The 23,299-nt window shown below is 36.2% G+C and overlaps 2 protein-coding genes across 2 annotated transcripts; both read right to left on the bottom strand.

Annotated features, from left to right (window-relative positions):
* Window positions 1–646: 646 nt before the first annotated feature.
* LOC129237811 (uncharacterized) lies at window positions 647–1,788 on the bottom strand. The gene has a single exon (XM_054872752.1). It carries the CDS (start codon window positions 1,637–1,639, stop codon window positions 1,151–1,153), a length of 489 nt encoding a protein of 162 aa, XP_054728727.1. The 5' UTR covers window positions 1,640–1,788; the 3' UTR covers window positions 647–1,150.
* A 6,799-nt stretch (window positions 1,789–8,587) lies between these two features.
* Window positions 8,588–9,406, bottom strand: LOC129238454 (uncharacterized). Its single transcript, XM_054873478.1, has 2 exons — window positions 9,062–9,406; window positions 8,588–8,990 (listed from the first exon to the last, which is right to left on the bottom strand). Exons 1-2 carry the CDS (start codon window positions 9,360–9,362, stop codon window positions 8,644–8,646), a joined length of 648 nt encoding a protein of 215 aa, XP_054729453.1. The 5' UTR covers window positions 9,363–9,406; the 3' UTR covers window positions 8,588–8,643.
* Window positions 9,407–23,299: the final 13,893 nt, after the last annotated feature.

Genomic DNA, 23,299 nt, shown 5'->3' with positions numbered 1-23,299 from the left:
AACTCATTTTATACCGGCTGAAATATTTTTCATGTATTGTTGACATTTAGTAGAATAAAAAAAATAGTCAGCTGTGCGGTAGAGGGCGGAAAACACGTCAGCTGAACAGATGAACTTGTAAAAACAATTGAAAAGTAAAACTACTTTATGCCGATTGAAATTTTTTTACATAATTTTTAGTCCGGGAGCCAGGGGTCATTTAACCTCATCATTTCATCATAGTCATCTGCGTCGCAGAGGGGGAAAAATACGTTAGCTGAGCAGGCGAACTTGTAAAATAAATTAAAAAGTAAAACTACTCTACGCCGATTGAAATTTTTTTACATAATTTTGGACACATATGAAAATATAAAGATGGTCAGCTGCGTTTATAGCGGTGGAAAGACCGTCAGCCGAAGCATTCAAAATTCCGCGCGCCACCGAGATGTATGAACGCAATGATACATTCTTGCTTGGCAGAACGCTGATCGATGCCAATTCGAAGAGAAGTCAAGTCATTCTCTGCTTTCCAAAGCGCAGAGTCCTCAAACAGTTGAGAGGGCGTGTCAATAAATATTGTTTTAGTTGAGGAAACTATCATTTTTAAGATTTATATAATAAAGCTTTGTTTGGAAAATTGTTTCCATGTAAAATAAAAACATCCGAATTTGAATGCTGCAGAAGCACATCGCGTGCTAATGATATTTATTTTATTTCTATTTTTTTATTTTTCCTTTGAATATATGTATTTATGCGCATTTTTTTTAGACTTATGCGTTTGAGTAACTTTGGTTGCAATGAATAATTTTTCGTAAACATAAGGCGTGTAACGTCGTAAATATAATAATTTTAAAAAATATAGGTTAAAAATGACTAAAATTATGAGGCTGCCAATTAAATATTTCTTTAGCTGTGTTTTTTTTTAGAGTTTCAGTTACACATCCTCACATCCAACTCATATTGAGTAAGGTATGCATGACTTTTTAACTCAATGTCTTTCATATTTAATATATGTATTTGTATATGCCTTGGCTTTGGAGTAATTTATATTTTCTTATCATATATATGTAGGTAAATTCATAGTAACTTTCTTAATTTCACATTCTTTGGGAGTACACATCACTGCTGAGGAACCAAATTTAGGTTTTGGTCAAACTTCTCAAACTCAAAATCATTTCCTCAATTTACTGCAATTGCCTAATGCATCCAAAATATGCCCATGACCGCATTGTTGCTCAGCCTTGAGCAGATCTGGATTTATGATTTCCACGTTGCGTAGTAGATCATGCGTTGCGCGCTCCTCTGCAGAGTCACTCGAAAATTTATCTTTGAAGTCACCAAATTTATCCTTTATATCTGATCCCAGATCTTTTGCCTTTTCACCAAACTTTTTGGCGCTCTGCTTCAGTTCGGTGCCCAACTTTTTTGCATGTTCGGAAACTTTTTCCGCACCCTTTTTTATTTGACAACCGACATTTTTGAAGAAATCACGCACTTGATGCTCTGCACTATCCTCGGCGCTGGCCACCTTCGGTCCAATGATGGGCACATCGGACAGCGATGGCAAGATTTTCTCATTACAATCGAGCAGATCGCCACGTGCTGAGGTGGCGCAGAATAACAGCAGCGCTGCTGCGAAGATGAAAATTATGTTTTTCATTTTTATTTAATAATTATTGACACTTTCACTATTTGATCGTTTGCGCGAATTCGTGTTTTGCTCAAGAGTTGACGTCGTCGCAGCTTTATAGCTGCGTGCGTGATCCGTCAACGAATACGCAATAACTAAGACTGTGTCTGCCTTCAGGCGACCGCTACGGTTTTTATTTAATTGACAAATTTCAAAAGAATTTATTTAATCAAACAATTACGCGCAAACAGCGCTGCGTCATGAGTTGACAGTGTGTGTTTGTGTATCTTAGATCTACATGTATGTAAATGTATGTATGTGTGTTTGTAAGATCAAGTGGATTTATATCTCGCGGCTATTCGCTTGAATGCTCTTGTGTTGTGCGCATACTCTTCCTCTTGTTATTGTTGTTGGGCTTTTAATGAAAACGAGTATGGTGTGTAAATACTTATTTTGTTATATGTGTGTATGTGTGTTTACACATGTTTATCCAAAACATTCGCTCACCATTTTTAGAATCCAGACTCTCAGACAGCTTTTGAGCTTTGTCTCTCCTACATAAAATTTCGCGCGTAATCCACTGAACAATTGCTCAGCCATAGCGGTAAATACAAACGGTAATTTTGTTTGCACTTTTACAAAATTAGTTCAATGTGAATATAGCATGCGCACAAACTTCCAAATTAAGCCTTATATTAACGTAATTGGCGTGAGTAATCCATTTATCCGGAAAATCTTATTTCTAATCACACAATCAATAAAGAACTTGGACACCCAAGTGATATGGTTTTAAATCAAAAAATATATATTGCAAGTCTAATGCGTTTATGTGTCACATTTGTTTTCGTTCTGCAAGCGCATTTTTACACAAAACACATAAACCAAATTCAACTCATTCGTACACAGAAAACACAAACATGAAAACTTAGCCAAATAAAGGGTGGACCATATAGCGTTTCCTTTTGTGAACCACCTATTTTTTTGAGAATGGTAACTCAAACGACATGTCAAATGTCTTCATAATTTACTTAAAGGTTTGACATTTACGAAATGGGACGTATACGCTTGAACAAAATTGGGAAATATTGAAAACCTATTTCCAAAGTGGTGAGTCTTCTTCTTCTTTCCTGATGAAGCTCACTTTCACATCGGTGGCTACATTAATAAGCAAAATTGTCGGATTTGGGGCTCAGAAAATCCACACGGGACTGTAAAGAAGCAAATGCATCCACAACGAGCCACTGTTTGGTGCGGTTTTTGGTCTGGCGGCATCATCGGGCCATTTTTTTTTTCGAAAATGAGCGAGGAGCCAAAAATTGAAGAGGATAACATGGACGACATTTGGTTTCAACAGGACGATGCAACTTGTCATACTGCCAAAGTTACACTCGAACTTTTGGCTACCGTTTTTGAAAACCGAATAATCAGCCGAAATTCCGATATCAATTGGCCGCCTCGGAGCTGTGATTTAAGCCGTTGGAATATTTTCTGTGGGGAGCCGTTAAGGACAAATGCTCTGCAAACCACCCAGAGACGATTGATGCTTTAAAACACAAAATCGAAGTTGCCATTCATGAAATTCGAGCCCAAACAATCGAAAATGTGCTTAAAAATTGGGTTGATCGAATGGCCTACTGTAAAGCCAGTCGTGGCAGTCATTTGAACGAAATTATTTTTTATTCATAAATGACAATATTCAATCTTCAAAATAAAAAAAAAGTTTAAAAAAATATTGACTAGTTTTTTTTTATAGCCGATTCAAAAAGCAAAGTTTACATGGCCCACCCTATACATGACAAAAACGAAATCGGACATTCATATAAAGTAGAGTTAGGCAAATAATATTTAAGAAAAAACAATATAATTAATATTTAGTCAAGAAGCCTTTATTTTTTCTCACAGCATTTTCAGTCTTCTTGGCATGGATTCGACCAGCTTCTTGTATGTAAAAGGATCTATTTGCCCCCTCTCTTCTTTGATATCATCTTCTTGGTTTTTCTAGTTGCTAATAACAAACTTTTTCAGTTGGTTTTCCAAATGAGCCCACAAGTGTTCAATTACATTGATGTCTGGAGATTGTGGAGGTGTTTCAAGTATGATACTTTAGGGCAGTGGTATATGCGGCATAGACGGACATCAAGTGCTTTATGATTGTGGTCGTTGTCTTGATGGTACTGGAAATTGTCCTTAATTCCCAACTTTTCTGCATTTTAGACCAAATTTTCTTTCTTAATTATTAGGTATTGTTTGTGGTCTATATTGCCCCTAATGAGGTACAAATTTCCAGTACCAGCAGCGAACATACAAACCCATACCATTACCGACCCACCCCCATGTTTAACTGTCGGACGTAAATTTTTTCCAGCAACTCTTCATTAGGACTTCTGCACACATATGACAGTAAATCTGAGCTAAATATGTTAAATTTGCTTTCGTCTGCAAATAAAACGTACTTCCAGAGCTCGAAATCCTTATCCCCATGATACTTTGCAAATTGTATTCTCTTATGTCAGTTAATCTCGTTGATGAAAGATTTTTTTCCTGCAACTGTTCCATCATAATTATTTTTTCGCAACACTGTACGTATACTTTCGGGGTTGCAGTTAATATTAAAGCGTTGGGCGACCTCTGTTGCGAGTTTAGGGGCGCTCAACAACATATTTTCGGTTTACTTCGTACGTAAAGCCACAAATAATCCAATTTTCAATAGATTTAACATAAAGTTCCAAAATATTTGGTTCGCTCAACATGGAATCGCTTATGTGCTGATACTGCTCCCAAATGATCGAATTTATTAATTTCCATTTCATCATTACATCATTCACATTTCTCTTTCCCCAATCTTTTTTTTGTTGTTTTACTTGTAATATAATATTTCTTTAAGTAAAACTTCCTATTATTCGAATAAGGAGACAAGAGACTTTAGGAAACAATCAAGTTGTTTAGCTGTTTGTAGCTTAATAACATGCACACATGCGGCCACTAAAATAGATACGCTGCCTTCACCCATCGATTTTCTTGTGCCGCTCGGAATATTTACAGCTATTATTGAAATTTTGTTTTTTTTACAAATGGCATATCTGCTTCGTTGTGAATTTGAAAGATATGTACGTTATATTAATTTGGTTACTTTCATAAAATATAATTTTGGGTGGCAACTACAATAAAATAGGTACTTTGCGGATAACTCTGACATTTTAACTAAAGAGGTGAAAAATATTGAATGTAACGTAAGTGGCGAATGAGATATTTTATTTAGTAACTAGAAATTAATATGAATTTCTTTCATAGATGGGTCATGCCCAAAATTGCACAGTTGAGGACCGGAGGCTTCTTATCAATCTTCGAAAACAAAACGATCGCAGTCACTTGGACGGTCCAAAAAATGTTATTTTAAATAATTTGAGTTAAAAAAAAAAAAGATCGACTTGCACTACTTATAATTTAATTGCGTCTTCTGCTAAGAGGGATCCATCTAAGTTGTCAAAAACCATTGCAGGTGAATTCACCTACGTAGAATCAGAGAGAAGTCTACGGGGTCAATTGTACAACATGAACTTACCAGGCAAAATAGCTCCTAAAGTGCCCCTGTGGAAACTGGCAAATTTAAGGAGGATCATAAGTCATGGTGTGGACCACAGGGTATGAATAAATGGTATAACATACTTTGGAGAGCGATGAAACAAAAATAAATTAATTTGGAAATGATGCTGCGCGAAATATCAGACGTCCTAAAGTACAAAGGTAAAAGTATACACCGCCGTTCCCAAAGCAAAAAAAAACAGAGGTTGTCTGTAAAGTCGGTTTACTGAAAAGAGTTTAACGTGACAACGTCAAAGAAAATACTGATGGAATGGTTGCATTTTTCAAAAGAAAATTTTAATTTTAATATATTTGTTTGATAGATACATATTTGGTATGGATATAGAGAAGGAGGTAAATGGAATCGCAATGGAATTGATCAAGTTACATTTACCCAAACGTGAAAAATGATGAAACATTTATCAAATTCATGAAAGATATGTTCAATTTCGATTGTGCATCAGACGTTAATGAATCAACAACACTAAGAAGCAACATCATCAAGACACAACTTTTTCAAGACAATTACACTCGAAATACCCCCTTGCATTTCCTACTTTTCTTATATCATATCGTAGAGTATAGATTCGTACATTTGATATGCCCATATGATTTGTATGCATCTTTACATATAGATTTATCCATTTTGTTTGAAAATGAAACAATAACATATGTATATAAACATTATCATAAACATAACAATAATAATATATATAATATATATATAAACACATCATTGTTATGTATATAAAGATAATAACGCACACACGCACACAAACCAAAATATAACAAAACATAACATAACATAACATAACATAACATAACATAACATAACATAACATAACATAACATAACATAACATAACATAACATAACATAACATAACATAACATAACATAACATAACATAACATAACATAACATAACATAACATAACATAACATAACATAACATAACATAACATAACATAACATAACATAACATAACATAACATAACATAACATAACATAACATAACATAACATAACATAACATGCAGTTCAAGCGAGGTAACGCCGCATGAGCAAGATAACGACGCATTTTTTGGTCTATCTCTCTATCTCTATCTCTTACCTGTTTTATTAACGCTATGAATATTTCCTATTTCAAAGACATATAGTACATATACACTCTGAATTTTTGGCGTATAAGCTCTGTGGGGAATAAATAGTAGCAAAATAGTATTTGCTGAATGAGCACAAATAAGGTAGCTCCCGATTGTGCTACTCAAATCAGATATTCGTCTTCTATTAAGAATTTTCGGAACATATTTTTAAGGCTATAGAATGTATTAGTTTATACGTACGTGTAAAATGATTTTCAATACTAAACTTCGAGGTGGGGCGTATGAGTAACCAACCAACTACACATACGAGTATGGTTTGGTACTAATGGATAAATGGTACTAATCTTTTCTTCCGCCAGACCTTCATTTTCCAAAAAGAGCCGACCATTTTATTGTATTACTCTAGGTCTGGTCTTCCAATGAAACTTCTTTTATCCATTTTTTTGTGATTTTTAAATTTTATTCACAAAATCGCAAATGCACATATGTTTTAAATTGAGATAATAAGTGTCAAATAATAAATGCAAAAACCAAAATTGTCACATAATTTCTCGTTACGGTTAACTGCAAACATCCTTAACTTTTTCTACTATATTCTTAAAGAATTGTGCAACATACCTTGTCGCTAAGCGTGTTTAAGAGAAAAGCACATTTGGTACTGCAAGCTACCAACGACGCTCGTAAACAATAACGATTCTCGGTCGCTACTAATTCGAGAATCGCATTACAGATGCAGCTGCAGTCAAACTAGTTCGTTGGTGGTCAAATCGCCGAATAATACTGTAAAATTATTTTTACTGTGAATTCGTTTGTAATAAATTATGCTTTCTTGACTTTTTGAAATAAATAAATAAATAATAAAATTGATTGTTTCGTTAGTTGTGTGACATATTCTTGTTGAAATTGTCTATATATGTATATATATTTGAGAAAGCGTTGTAACAATATCTCGATATGCTGTGAACGGTATTCAATTAAAAAGTTTTGATTTCCTGGCAGTAGCGAAATTTTGTATCGAGTAGCTGGAAAAATGCGCGCTAGATCTTTTACGTTGCTTATCGTGCCAGTTGACTGAAGTTTTTCGATTATTTCCTGCATTCCTAAAGAGGCAAAATCAATTTGCTGTTGGTATCAAAACAATATACTGCTAAATAAATGTCCAAGCTGTGAGACTCTGTAGAATAACATCAAGGTGTTCTTTTGAAGAAGCTGAATCTGTAAACAATGATGGAAATTTTCGAAATTTTCGTCATTATCGACATTTTCTTTAGCATCAAAAATGACTGAACGGAACGACGAAACCAAATTTGCATGCAATTTGTTTTACCGTACTTTTATCGGCACGGTATTTGTTTATCGGCACCATAAACATCATCACAGTTTCAGCGCCCTGGCTTAAATTTTCGTCTTTGTCAAAGAAAAACTGTAAACTGTAAACTGTATTGAATTCTCTTTTTGCCATCTTCCATTGTTTACACCCTGTAACTCACCACTGAATGGAACAAGCAAAAAAAAATAGAAAAATAATTTTTTAGTGTTAAATGTCACCTTGACAAATATTAAAAAAAAAAAAATATTTATAGAATATCAAACCTGGATACAATTGGCTTGCGATTTGCAGAATAATTCATTTTGACAACAACTATAACAAGACTGACAATGTCCACTCCATCACGTAGAGGCTCAAGTCAAGTACTCAAATTCGCTAGGTAGAAGCTTTTGAGTAGATAGTTCTTTATATAGAGGTTGACGGGACTTTAATTTTCAATATATTCCGAAGGTTTTCATGCTCAGAATCGCTTCGCTATTTCAAGGGAGCATTTTTGAAAGGAATTTTTTGCAATAAAAAGGATATTCTGGGGGACTCTGGAAATATTTCTTTATATTGAGGTTTTTTTTTATCAAGATACGTTGTATCGCGGTTTTGCTATATGCAAAATTTCATAATATCGAAGTTTTTTTCGGAGGACTCAGAAAATATTTTGCGATATTAAGTTCTTCGTTTTATCAAGGTACTTAATATCGCGGTTTCACTGTATGAAAAATTTCAAAATAGCGAAAAATAGTTTTTCAGGGGAGTCAGCAAATATTTTCTGATAATGAGTATTTCGTTTTATCAAGGTACGTTTTATCGCGGGTTAACTGTATGTTGTAGGCCACCCACTAGAGTTACACAATTTTTCGGTATTCATCGCACGTAGTAAGGTTTTTGTTTTTTACTCGGAAACACTTTTGTGGAATCAAATTTAATATAAGGAAAATTAATTTATTTTTTTTTTTAGATGGATGCACAGTTTTACCATTGAGACACACAATACCTTTATTTAATGAGTAATGCAGTACTTAAATTTCAGTAATAATAATTATCTGAATTTTCAGCATTCGCGTCCTCGGCATTCTGATTATATTCTTTATAAGCATAAACTTTTACGTCTAGCGGTTCAAGGTCTTCGGCTATATTATACTCGTAGTTTGGTTGCGCATATTCTTCGATATCGGAGGGAGTTGTGCCACCCATTTGCGCATTTACCTTGACGTCAAATTCATTCTCTTCAGAAATGTTTGGGAAAAATGGCAAGTAGCTGTCTGTTGTTGTTGCTGGTGTGGCTATTATAGTCGTCTTTGTAGTTTTAGTTGGCAGAATCGTTGTTGCTTCCGGTTTATTTACTTCACCTTTTCCTTCATATAGCTGTTGACCTGTATTATTTGTCAATGTAATCGATTAATATCACTTTCCTCTCAACCAAACAAATTATATAATCACTCACATTCACTAAGCGCTGGCTGAAAGTCACAAAGTATCAACAGCTCCAACATTTCATCACTTAAACTCTCCACCTGCGGCACTAGATTTTGCAGTTTAAACGTTTCTAGTATTTCTTCTGCATACCAGTCGTCTGGTGACTCCAGCGGCAGGCGGCGCACATATTGGCTATACACCACTGGATAAGCATCGGTGTTAAAATCAAGATGCGCTGGCAGGCTCTGTATTAATGGCAATACACATAGACTGAGCGAAAATGTAAATGAGATTTGCGCAAATAAATTGGAGCCGCACTGTCTGTTCATGTTGCGTCGAAAAACTGCACTAAACTGTTCAAAAGAACTGTTTATTTTTTCTTGAATTACCTTAGAGAGAATGAATTCAAAAATACAAAAATAAATAATTAAAAAAAAAAATTCAAATAATGTGCTATAGTCACTCAAAAGAAATTGTGTGTATGGTGATAACCCTGCTGATCTTGTATTCGCTTCAATGAGTAACGAAAAGTCCGCCGATTGATACCCTACATAGCGAACATTGCATGAGAACTTAAGGAGTCTAAATAATTTGCCTAAGTAATGCAAAATATTAAATTCAACAAATGGGGTCCAGTTTTATTTCACCTCCAAAAGGTATATCTTTCTTACGAACACCTTTCCACAAAAAAATAGGCTCTTAAGAAGTCAAGGGACGTCGCAAGAAAAGTGCTTTTCGCAAGGTTGTCAAGCTGAAAAGAGTCACACAGGCCATATGTGCATGAAAATTATTATTCGGGAGTAACTTTATTTCTAAACAGTGATTAGCGGATTGACTTGCTGAAACTACTTTGTGGCTGGTAACACTGCGATAGCCGGGACTTTTCTGCAGTACTTTTTTGCCAGTGTAAGCCGGCGTTTTTTTGCCTATTTTTCTGCTATTACATCGTAAGATAAAAAATAAAAACTATTTGTTATCTAGGAAAAATTTGACATGTACCTGAAGTTATAGACTTTATAGTAGTAGTAGCAATGCTGTATGCTCAATCTTTCATTTTCTCATCAATTTAATTTTTTAACGACCTTAATCTCTTTTTATTTTTTTTATTTGATTATTTTTTAATCTCTCAAAAGGCTAGCTATTCAGAAAATTGTTCTAAATATTTGTATTCACTCAATGATGTTAATATGAATATCAAATGAAGGGGCATATAACTGGGTTTTTGTGTAAGGTGGGCTCATTTGGCTTTAACTCGGTTTTCCGAGTCGTATTTACCAGGCACCTATTAAGTGCAGATGACTTACAAATTTGTGCTGCAATAAGATACTCAGAATTTCTTTTAACTGGCCGCCGTAGCCAACTGGGTTGGTGCGTGAATACCATTCGGAATTCAGAGAGAGAACGTCGGTTCTAATCTCGGTGAAACAGCAAAATTAAGAAAATCATTTTTCTAATAGCGGTTGCCCCTCGGCAGGCAATGGCAAACCTCCGAGTGTATTTCTGCCATGAAAAAGCTCCTCATAAAAATATCTGCCGTTCGGAGTCGGTTTTAAACTGTCGGTCCCTCCATTTATGGAACAACATCAAGACGCACACCACAAATAGTAGGAGGAGGAGCTTGGCCAACCACTCAAAAAGGGTGTACGCGTAGCTGAAAAAGTCTTTTCGTATTTCTAATTAAACTTCAACTAATTTTTATTTATATTTATAATAAACTTTATTAAACCAAATATGTACGATTTTGGTCGACCATTTATTGCCATTTTTCTTCTAGAGACATTATTCCATCAGTGTAAAACTTTTGTGGTTTCTCGGCGAAAAACTGCGACACATAATTTTCACAGGCTTCTCTTGAAGCCAACTTTACTCCATTAAGGGAGTTCTGCATTAACTGAAACAAATGGTAGTCCGATGGTGCAAGGTCAGGGCTATATGGTGGATGCATGAAAACTTCCCAGCCAAGCTCTCCCAGTTTTTGCCGAGTCATCAAAGATGTGTGTGGCCTAGCGTTGTCCTGATGGAGGAAGACGCTCTTTCTGCTGATCAGTTCTGACCGTTTTTTTTCGATTGCTTCCTTCAATCTCATCAGTTGTTGACAGTAAAGTGTAAAATCAATCGTTCGAGCAGGCTGGAGCAGCTCATAGTGGTTGATTCCTTTCCAATCCCACCAAACACACAGCATAACCTTTCGAGGCGTCAGTCCTGGCTTTGCGACCATTTGTTGAGCTTCACCACCCTTGCACCATGATCTTTTTTGCACATTATTGTCGTATTTGATCCACTTTTCGTCTCCTGTTACCATTCGCTTCAGAAATTTCATTCAATCATCATTTCGTTTCAGCAAAGAATCGCAGATGTTAATTCGGTCCATTAAATTTTTCACAGACAATCATGTGGTACCCAAACATCGAGCTTCTTTTTGTAACCAGCCATTTTTAAATGGTTCGAAACCATTTGATGATGAATGTTTAGTGCCTTGGCGATGTCATGGCAGCTTATGTGACGGTCCTGGTCAATCTTTTCCATAATTTCATCGACTTTTTCAACGATAGGTCGACCGGAGCGAGGTGTATCTTTCATATCGAAATTTCCAGAACGGAAGCGAGCGAACCATTGTTGTGCTATACGAACTGATACAGCATCGTCTCCGTAAACTTCACAAATTTCATTGGTGGCTTGCATGGCATTCTTCCCTTTTTATACAAAAATTTCAAAATATAGCGAATTTCTTCATTATTTTCACTCATTTTTGAACAGCTATAACTTTTTTTCGACTTCTCCGAATTTAATTTTTTTTTTGTTAAATGACGCTTAAAATGTCGCCTTTCTAACATCATATGATATGACACAATGTGATTGGTAGCACTGGAGATAGATGACTCCAACGACATCTATTGACAAAATACGAAAAGACTTTTTCGACTACCCAATATACTATATAAGATACTCAGAGGATGTGCTCAGGCTCCAGACAGACCTTAATGAACGCAATTCTTAATATACAAATTCATGCATTTCTATAAATACGAAATAAGAACGACGAGATATCGATGATGAAGTTCATTCAGCAACACTGTGCACTACAACAGCACTATTCTCAACAATCTGAATTCGACTTTTGTGTTTCGCCCCTGTAATCGTTGTTGGCTTTTTCATATAGACTGTACGTTGCAGGAAACCACAGTCTGGCCTGTCAGTCCTTTTTATATAACCAGTTTATTGGCAAAAGTTACACCAACCTTTGAATTGTCAACTCATTTGGATGATGATTTCCAGCAAAAAAAAAAATCACGACTTTTGTAATATGTTGTTCCTAAAGATCGACCATTTTCATAATTAGTCTCAAAATTTTAAAATCGGGTCTATCGGGTACAATTGTACATCTATCTGCTTACATATGGCAAAGATAACTTAAAAAAAGTATCGTTTTTTACTCAAATGTTTCTTTCTCAAGTCAAATCAATTTTATTATCTTCGAATCATACTCGATCTTGGGTTCTGTTCGATCAAATAATTCAAGCTTTTCAGATCTTTAATCTTTGTCGCGTTTTTTCTGTCTAGGTTGCAATATGCTTTACTTATTTAGAAATATTATCGTCAATTTGCTGTCAGAAAAATGGAACGGGAACACAAGATGTTTCTTAAATTTGCCTTAAGGTCTTAAAATTTTTCCGTCCCTTTTTCCTCTTATAGCTCCCGATTGTTATCAATCAAATTAAAGACGCGCTTATGAAATTTCTCCTGAATAAGTTTCACTGTTGGACGTTGTTTCGAACAGTTGTTGAACTGTTTAATTATGAAAACATTATAACTTTTAAGGTATACAATCTTCTAAATTCGTAGGCCAAAAGTTTGTGATTTTTGCACTCGTTTCTCAGAGGCAACTTGATTTTTTATATGAAAACCCCCGATCGCTTTCCACATACAAAAGAAATGCACTGCGTTAAAAAATTATAGCACTAGGACTTGTTAACAATTTATTTATTTCATAATTAATTAAAAAAAAAATTTGTTGATTCTCTTACAAAAACCGTACAAATCTAAGTTTCAAAATTTGTACAAATTTAAAACTAAATTCAATAAAAATTTCAAATTTCATAAAAATATCAAACCTTTAATCAAAATCTGGACAATTATAGGAATAAGCACATATGTAACTTAATGCGCATAATCAGAGTGGTTTAAATATTTAAGCTTTAGTATTATTAGTACGAGCTTGCGTACGCATACTCGGAAGTATTTTAAACGGAAGAAAATATTTAACGGCGTATGCAGAAAAAAAGCTTTTAACCCTAGGACTTATACCCAAGTACAGGTGTGGCCAGTAGCTACTTTAGAGTGATGTAGCTCCTAAATCGCTAAAGATATTGACTTTTTGATATAGGAAAACGAAGTAAATATACGTCGATTGGTGTCTTATTTGTCATGCTTGGTCCATGCATTGATGAGATATAAGCTTTCAAAGTTGACACCTACGACTTCTTATACACGGGTACGGTGTGGCCAGTAGCTTTTTTTCTTGTTTTTTCTCATTTTTTGAAGGAAAAACATTTTTATTTATTATTTTCTTTATAAAATATTATTTTATTGATTATTTCTTATAACTAAATATGCAAACAAATTTAAATTCTTCAATTATCTTCATTATTTTCACAATTATTATATGTAAATGTATTTGAAGAATGCTGTATGCGTATTGGGCGCTGACATATTCTGCACATGTTACGCGTTCGTCTTCTGTGTTGGTCATGGATGTAGCAGAGAAAACAGCTTCCAACCTGCTGTTTCTTTGGTTTTGCACCAGCAGCTGCAGACGTTGATGGCCTATTGTCAGCACTTCCTTCCTATGAAACTCGCGACTGCAATTTTTGTGTTGAAGTTCCACATCACTTGCTGATTCACCGACCGCTCTTCAATTATGGGCATAGACAATTCCTTGGCGAGCTGGCGAAGAAATCTCTTACGCTTCGCATTGGTGCATCTGATGTTGGGATTATTCTCATAATAAAGGGTGTTTTTTAGAGGTTAGGTTTTCAAGATGAAATAAAACGTATATAATTTAATGTTATGGCCAAGAATTTAGCTTTATTATAAAGATAAGGGCTTGCCATTTTGTTTTAAAAATGATTTCGGGCAAGTGGCCGCCGCGACTGGCTCGAATAAATTCCAGCCGAGAGGCCCAATTTTCGACCACTTTTTGCAGCAATTGGGTCCGTATGTCAGCAATAACGCGCCGAATATTCTCTTCGTAGACAAGCGACTTCACATAGCCCCACAAGAAATAGTCCAGCGGTGTTATATCGCACGATCTTGGAGGCCACGCCACAGGTCCACGGCGCGAGATAATGCGCTCACCAAAAATTTCCTTCAATAAATCGATTGTTGCGTTGGTTGCATGGCATGTAGCGCCGTCTTGTTGGAACCAAAGGTCGTCCACATCAACATCGTCCAATTCAGGCACGAAAAAGTCATTAATCATGGCTCTATAGCGCTCTCCATTGACTGTAACATTATGGCCGGCTTCATTTTTAAAGAAATATGGACCAATGACTCCCTCTGCCCATAGAGCACACCAAACAGTGACTTTTTGAGGATGTAACGGCGTCTCAGCAATGGTTTGTGGATTATGTTCACTCCAAATGCGATAATTTTGCTTACTGACATACCCATTCAACCAAAAGTGAGCTTCATCGCTGAACAAAATTTTCTTGTTTTTTTTTCGAACCGAACCATTATTTTCGTAATAAATTTGCACGATTTGCAAACGTTGTTCAGGTGTAAGTCTATTCATTATGAAATGGCAAACCAAACTGAGCACAAATCAAGTGACAGCTGTCAAAAAGACCATCTACGAAAAAAGTAGTGCCAACTTGAAGACCTAACCTCTAAAAAAAAACACACTGTATATGATGTACGTTGCCAATGCCGTCAAATCAGTCATATTGAAGAATAGGGACAACGGCCAACGCTTTGTCATCCTTTGGCAAGTATATTCTCAAAGCAATTGGTCCATCACGTTCACTCCTCCTTTGGTTTGCCGCTTTCGCCAATGTGATCATCGTCATGCATTGATGATAGTAATATAACTGCCTTTTTCGGCACATAGGAGCATATGGATATGTTGGGCCTAATGTACTTGACCTCTCTGCACGATCTTTGTGTGCCAACATCTCTTTTGGTATGTATTTTTATTTTTCCGCAGAGTTCCAACTGCCGTCAAATTCATGGATGACAAGCTTTCCAGTAGATTTAGGGATGTAAAAAAATTGTCCATCGTTATATTTCGGCCGTTTCCATGAAAGCGGCTTAGTAAATCCTTCACCACGCGTTCACCCTGGTTAGTTTCCTGTCCCGTAGGTCAGTATATATTTGTCCATACAGTGGATATGCGTTTTTGGCATCACATACCCACCACATTTGATGCCATATTTTGCCGGTTTCGATGGGATGTATTGCGTGAAACGGGTGCGGCCACGATATGGAAAGAGCTGTTCGTCTACCGTTAGATATTCACTTGGCTTATATGACTGCTCAAAGGTGTAGTTCATCATAGTCCACAGCTCGGATATTGGTGCAGCTTTGTCAGTTACCAAACGTTGTGCCCGTGTGTTGCCATCGTCAAACCTTATAAACCGCAGTATAGCCTGAAAGCGGTTAATGCCCATTGACGCACGATATAATGGACAATTTTCCACCGACCACAAGTCCGGCGCACATTCGGCATTGCTGCGGTTAGCGCCAGTCATAATAAGCACTCCAATGAACGCATACATTTCGCTCAAAGTAACCTTCTTCCATGTTTTTGGTTCCGCCTCTGGATGTTTTGCGTTTAATTCCGCATATGTAGCTTCTGCTTTTTTGTTGGTGCAGCGTACTATAATATCCACCATTTCCGGAGTCATAAAACATTTATATGTAATGACTATTGACATCATAGTAGTTGATCTTGCGGGCCCACATAGTGTCGCGAAATATTTTGTTGCCTAGTTTGGCGTGCAAGTCGTGGCTGTGAGCTCCATATGGTACCATCACGTGCTACGAATTCAGCTGTACGCAAATTAATCTCCTCAGAATCATCTGCAGCATCGGATTCATTGTCAGATTCTTCGTAATGAGCCTCATCTACCTGGGCATTGTCAATTGTGTAATCAGGGTCTTCTACATCCGATTCAACCACGAAAGGGTCGGAAAATTCAAATAATTTATCATCTGAGATTTTGTCAAACAGGTTTTGTATGTACTGCTCTTTTTCAGCGTCAGATAATCTATATAAAAATAATTGATTTTTATTCCATTTATGAAATTATATTTGAGTTATTTGTATTTACATCATATATTGATTCGAAGACAAATATTCCATGTTCCTTCTGCTATCCATGTTGTAATATTTAAAATTTTTTCTGACTTGTTATTTTCACAAATATAAATCAACTTCACACTTCAAAAGAACGCTTTACAATGAATATAAACTCGTAAAACTGCCGTTTATATAGCTGCAACCCTTAAGTTTCTGGAAGCATTTCTTACCTGCCAGGGAGTTGGATTATATCAAATGTTGTTTGTCAGCAAATTCTAACATTGTACCCTTGTCTTCTTCTAAATAATTAAGAGTGCGCGAAAAAGGTTGTATTCTAAAAATTCTAACAACAATAGAAATTATTGACTTCTTAGAAATAACTTAGAATGCGCGCAATTCTAAGAAGCAGGCTACAAATATATGTTTATAACTACTTAAAATGTTCGTAAGACAGTCAGCTACAACATTGCATTAAAAAAAATAACTTGTTTCTCAGAAAAAATGAGGAAAAACGGGTAAAACAGGCTACTGGCCACACCTGTACCCGGGTATAAGAAGTCGTAGTAAAAGTTGGGTATAAGTCCTAGGGTTAACTTCAACTTCAAACCCACACTATTACACTAAAGATGAATGGGCTACATAACTGCATACCCAGACGTTTTCTAGAGGTTACGATTAAAAAGTTGAAATTTTTGATGTGAATTAAATTTTTGTGATTTTGTTTTACAAAGCTTGGAACTTTGGTTTACAAAAAAACATTTGCCAGAAAAACTATTAAAGTGACTTTATTATGTGAACACAAGTGTGCGTACAGATTTTTATGGAGCGTATTTTTTCAGTAATAGCAGTTTAGCACCTAGTTTTAGGCAAAAATTACAAAATTTTGCAAATATTCGCTACATTAGCAAAGAGTGAAGTGAAAAATTTGCACACATACGTATTTTTTTTAGATTTTGAAATGCAAACCGCTTTTTGTCTAGTTTGAAAATTCTATTGAACTAGTGAACTGAACAGCTGCAGCTTTTTATATAGGAAAAAAAGTTATTCAAAAACAAAATTGGTAATTATTTTCGCGCTACCTTCTATATAAACCTTTCCTGCACCTTTCCATTGGAGCACGGCTTTGGGCTTTCTAGTGCAATCTAAGCATGTTGAGGGTACTTTATAAAATGATTTGAATTCGATTGATTCGATTTTGCTACTAATAGTAGAAAAGGGCTGTAGTGTGTTTGCACAAGGAAGTAAAAGTATTTTTAAAAAGCTGTAAAAGTTTAAAAATTTCTTTCCTTAGCATTTCTAACTAAGCCTTTAAAATGGATTGAGCTTTCAAATGAGCTATGGGCAATTCCAAGTCACAACATACATTAATATTTTAAAACAAAATTGTAAAACATAACGACAATTGGTTGTAATACAGTCATGGCTAGCTAATCGATCCCGGCGCCTTTGTTTTCTCATTAAAAATGCTTTGAAAAAATGCATACTTTTAGGCTTAATGAAGCTAATCAATAAGCATTAAGGTGCCCCTTAAAAAAAATAATGCGTTTTTTCCATCGGAATTATAGTAAAGGGTTTTCCAATAAAAGGTGGTATTTCACTACAAGATCAATGGTTTCGTTGCTTGTGTGGCACGTAGCGCCGTCATGTTGAAAATATACGATCAATACCATCCAATTCCGGTCATAAACAATCGTTAATCATCTCTCGATAGCGCAATCCATTCACCGTAACTGTTGCTCCTGCTTCATTTTCGAAAAAGTAAGGTCCAATGACTCCGCCGGATCATAAACCGCACCAAACAGTCAGACGTTGAGGATAGACAGGCTTCTCAACAATAACTCTTGGATTATCTGAGCCCCAGATCCGACAATTTTGCTTGCTGACGAAACCACCGAAGTGGAAATGGGTCACATCACTCAAGATTATTTTTCGATGGAATTCCGGATCATTTTCGTGCATTTCAACGACCCAATCAGCAAAGACACGACGTTGTTGACGATCGGCCGGCTTGAGTTCTTGTGTTGGCTGGACTTTGTAAGCCTTAAGACCCAAATCTTTAAGCAAAATACGTTGTAATGACGTTTGTGGAATGCCTAATTCCAAAGAACGACGAGGAATGGGCAAATCTGGGATTTCTTCAACACTTTCGGCTACAACAGGAATAGTTTCGGCTGTTCTTCAGCGATGTGCACGGGTTTTATTCTTCACATCACTAACTTGCCCCAACAGCTCGAATTTGTTCAGCAATTTCTGTATTGCGGTCCGACAAGGTACTTCACGATGACCCAAATTGTTCGAGTTTTACGAACCGTCTTTTAATTTTAATAATTTAAATTTTAAATTTTAATAATTTCAATGGGGCGTAGTTTCTATTTGTCAAATAATTATCAAAAAATGACAGCTTCAAAAGTGACATCTACCGAAATAGCGGGCTATTGAAAATAACACCTGTTATTGGAAACCCCTTTATTTATTATACTTTAAGATTTCCGTCAAAACGCTTCAGACAATTTTTTAGATTTATCGATTGACCGATTTGAAAATAAATCCAATAATCGTTTTTTTTTTAATAAAATTAGTGTTTAAAGTACTTTTCCCAGAAACATAACCTCAGATGATTGAGGAGTTTAAGCTTAAAATCTATGCATACAAATTTATCAGCGGAATTAGGTTAGGTTAGCCTAGTTGGCAACAAACCACGCATAGACCTTTTGGTCCCTAGTGATACCAGCAGTAAATACTCGCTCCCTCTCCGTCTAAAGTTTTAGAGCCGTCTGTATAGATGTGAAAAGCTTCATACCTTTGTGCCATCCCTCCTCTTCTCTCCCAACTAAAGTACGGAGTCGTGTAGTCTGTGCAACCTGAGCTCCACTTTCCTATTGAGCTGTGACCGAAGGTTCTGCAGGCGAATACTCCAGCCCACCAACCTTCTCGCGGATTTTGTTGCCAGGTTTTCCACCATAAGGTCAATAGGTGGCATGCTGAGTATCATTTCTAGCGCTGCCGTTGGATTGGTTTTCAGCGCTCCTGTTATGCACAGAGCAGCGAGTCGTTGAATCCGTTCTAGTGGAATTAAGTATGTCAGTTTTCTTGCAATATCGGTCTAACTACTGCCGTGTAGTACCAATGCATCAGAGAGGGTGATAGACCTCAAGTAACGCCCAGCATTCTTTTACATGCGTACAGCGCGTTACTGGCCTTTTTCACTCTTTCCTCTACATTGCGCTTCCACAGCAATTTACTGTCTAGTATTACTCCGAGGTACCTTGCATAATCTTTGAGAAGTAGTTCGTTGTTGCCTAGCTGCAGGAGGTTCCACGTCGGGACCTTGTACTTCCTGGTAAAAAGTATCATGTCCGTTTTTCCGGCGTTTATCCCTAGACCTGCGCGAGATGTCCATTGGTGTACCATTTTAAGTGTGTTATTCATCACATTACTGATGGTGTCCTGGTACTTTTTCGTAACTACTATAGCAATTTCATCTGCATAAACCACTAGTTTTGGTGTCCCTCCGCCAAATTTCTTGAGCAGTTCATTTGCTACAAGTAACCATAATAGCGGCGATAGTACCCCACCTTGCGGAGTGTCTCTATTTGATGACGCTCGTATCAGCAGAATTAAAATAACGAGATTTTTGTGGTCACTTTAGCAACAAACTAAAGGATAGCTTATTTTCACATAATAAATAACATTTACATCTAATAAATAATATTTCAAATGTGGTTAGTCTAAAACTTCACATCAATCGTAGACAAAAATACACAGATTGTCCAAAATATATTTCTTTGGATACCAAAATTGAAGGAATAAATCAAAAAAATGTTCCAATATTTTAATCTCATGCTGTTAAGTTTCATACATCCAATGATTTGCTCCACAATGTGCTTAGCACAGTCCACTGATTTTTGCTAGCAATTCAGTTTTGCTGCCATTAGAGCTGTTTATACCCCTTGGGAAATGGGGAAAGAAATTAATAACGTGTTCTAATTCAAAATGTATTTTACAAAACGGAGAATGTAAACTTTTTTATAGTTTTGTCGATACCTGATTATCTATTTTTCACAAGAATTCAATCGCAGTTAAGAGCTCTATTACAATTCAGCAGTCCCAATTGGAGAAATCATAAGTTTAATTTTACTAAACTTAATAAATAGACTACTCGTATGAAGAATTTACTTAAAGTTTCTTCAGATATTTTTATGACGAAGGAACCAATTTATTGAAACTATCAACAAGCAAAGTCTTTGTCCTTCGTAGTCAGTGTCATTATCCTAAGGTGGCACTGTAACAGCAATAAAATATCTACCCGCAAATTCATCGAAATTTGCCATATAGTACATCATAAGCTCGTTCCGAGAGTACAAAAGGTTAAAAATAACCTTTAATTGCTTGTTTGGAGGTGTCGATTACAAGACTGTGGAGATCAATTCATAAATTTGGCTCGAGAACAGCACATCTTCGTAAATTTTGCATTGATTGAATCCGACACGGCGCGTCTTTCTTCGTTTTCCAGAATTCAAATTACATTTTGGGTTTCCTAAGTATATTTAATTTATTTTATTACTCGAAAATGCATATAAAAATGTTTGAAAGAACGAGCAGGGCGTTGGCAAATTTGCATTGCATCTGAAGGAGAGTTTTTTAATTTATATAAATAAAAATTTACACACTGACTTAAATTTATGAGTTATAAAAGCCACACTCTCTCCCATACTGACTCATATCAGAAGAATACTGTACAGGCTTCGTAGTCACCTTGTGAGGTCCCAGTAGTGAGAAAGGCACATAAATCATGTGGTCGTTATTTTCGTTTTGAGAACGATCGCACTTTGGAAACAGAAATGGCTACTATTTATTTTCATTTATTTATTTATAAAATTGCTTTAAAGAGTAAATCTTATAAGCTAATTGTAATGTAAAGCAAAAGCATCGAGGCCTTACGCTTAAAGTGTGGGTATAGAGTACTTCTGTATATTAAATTGTGTGGCCTATTCTGGTTATTTTGGTTAATTTGGTTAATAAAGAAATCAATACTTTTGGGTTGAGTAATGAAGTGGTTCAAAAATGGCTCAATTGGTTTCAGAAGTTTAGATTTTCTTCTTTGCCCTGAACTGGCACTAAAAGCTGGTTAAGTTTCAAAGGCCGGTGTTAGTTTTGAATAAAATACAACTTTTTTAGGAAATTGTTGTCATTTCTCTTTATTTTGATAATACTGGTATGGCTCAATTACGTATAAAAGAAAATATTGGCCAAATGACCGCCGCGACCTCGGCGGCACACCTCTATCCGATGGTCCAAATTTTCGAAGACGCTGAGGCATAATTGAGGTTCTATGCAGTTAATGTGCGAATTATCTCATCCTTTAGCTCTTGAATTGTTGCTGGCTTATCGACGTACACCTTTTCTTTCAAAGAAAGAAGTCCAACGGGGTCAAATCACATGATCTTGGCGGCGAATTGACATCGCCGCGACGTGAGATTATTCGGCTATCAAATTTTTCGCGCAAAAGAGCCATTGTTTCGATTGAAAAAGGTGAAAATGTGCCTCATCACTGAAGATGATTTTCTTCGAAAATTGGTCATTCACTGTTGCCATTTCCTGCCACCATTCTGACCATTGACGACGCTTGAAATGATCAGAGAGGCTTTAGTTCTTGAGTCAATTGCACCTTGTAAGCGTGTAAATGCAGTATTTATGCATAAAGTTCATCATCCACGAGCGTGAGAGGTGCAATTGTTGGGCCCGACGAGTTGAGGTGCAGTACGAGCTGTACGAGCATGGTGTTTTCACATCTCCTACAGACCCGGTTCGCTCAAACTTTTGCACAATTTTTTCGATTGCACGCACATTTGGACGATTAAATTGATCGAAAAAATCACGAAGTGCGCGATATGCATTTTGATTTGAACGCCCGTTGTCGTAATAAGCCTGAATAACTTTAACGCATTGCTCGATTGTGTATCTTTCCATGGTTCAAATTGAATTAGTCTGAAATTAAAATATGTCGAATGAAATGCAGAAAAAGCTTGACGTTTAGGTGTGGTTCACATTCAACATCGGCCCTTAAAATTTAACCACCCTTTGTAAACCGATACAATTGAAACAATAGGGTTTTCATACTGAAAGAACAGTTTTAAATAAAACATAGAATACTAAGGAATCGCACTGATATATCTTCCAGCTGTAACGCATTAATAGTCACGAAATTTGTATTGCATTTTTGCATACCTGAAACTTATGTCTAAATTATGTTTGATATAAAATTCCTAAAAAAAATGTATAGCGTTCGGGGGATATTGTAATTTATTTACGAATTTGTAAAGGTTTAATATCCTTCAATTAAAATACTTTTAAAATAATTATTTTCCTGCTTAGAAGTTGAAATTAGTTTGAGGAAAAATTCAAGCCTTAATAAATCTAGCTTTGGCACTAATTTCGCGAAGGGTGTAATTTTCGCGGCGTAAAGTTAAAATTGAGTGCCGAGTATTTACATATGTAAGGTATGTTAAATTGAAGTATGCGCCATCGTAAGCCGATTAAGTTTTTTTAGACAATTTTCCACCACTCGTACACATATCCTAGCCAGAGGGTTGTCTATTTCCCATGCAATATTGTATCTGAGCCTCTTCAATGAAGTTCTGGCGCTTCGAATGCCTCGGTGCTTCGGTTTGAGAATGTCTTGTATATACCCTATGATCAAAAAGTACCAGAAATGTTTAATTTAAACGAAACGCGCACGTGGGAACCGGCCTATCGGAGAGATGCTGTACATCGCAAACGGCCGGAAATGTGGGCAAACAATTCTTGTATTTTGCATGATGATAACTCGCCATTGCACCGAGCCTAAATTGTGCTGGATTATTTGAGCAAACACCAAGTAAATACCAACGTGCAATCATCGTATTCACCTCCTACCCTTCGTGACCCTCCTACCATCGAAGGAAGAGTGATAACGGGACGTGGTAAGAC

The sequence above is a fragment of the Anastrepha obliqua genome, chromosome 2 (assembly GCF_027943255.1).
Source record: "Anastrepha obliqua isolate idAnaObli1 chromosome 2, idAnaObli1_1.0, whole genome shotgun sequence".
NCBI classification, from domain to species: Eukaryota; Metazoa; Arthropoda; class Insecta; order Diptera; family Tephritidae; genus Anastrepha; species Anastrepha obliqua.
Note: the sequence above shows the minus strand (reverse complement) of the source record. Positions and strands in the feature narration are given on the sequence as shown.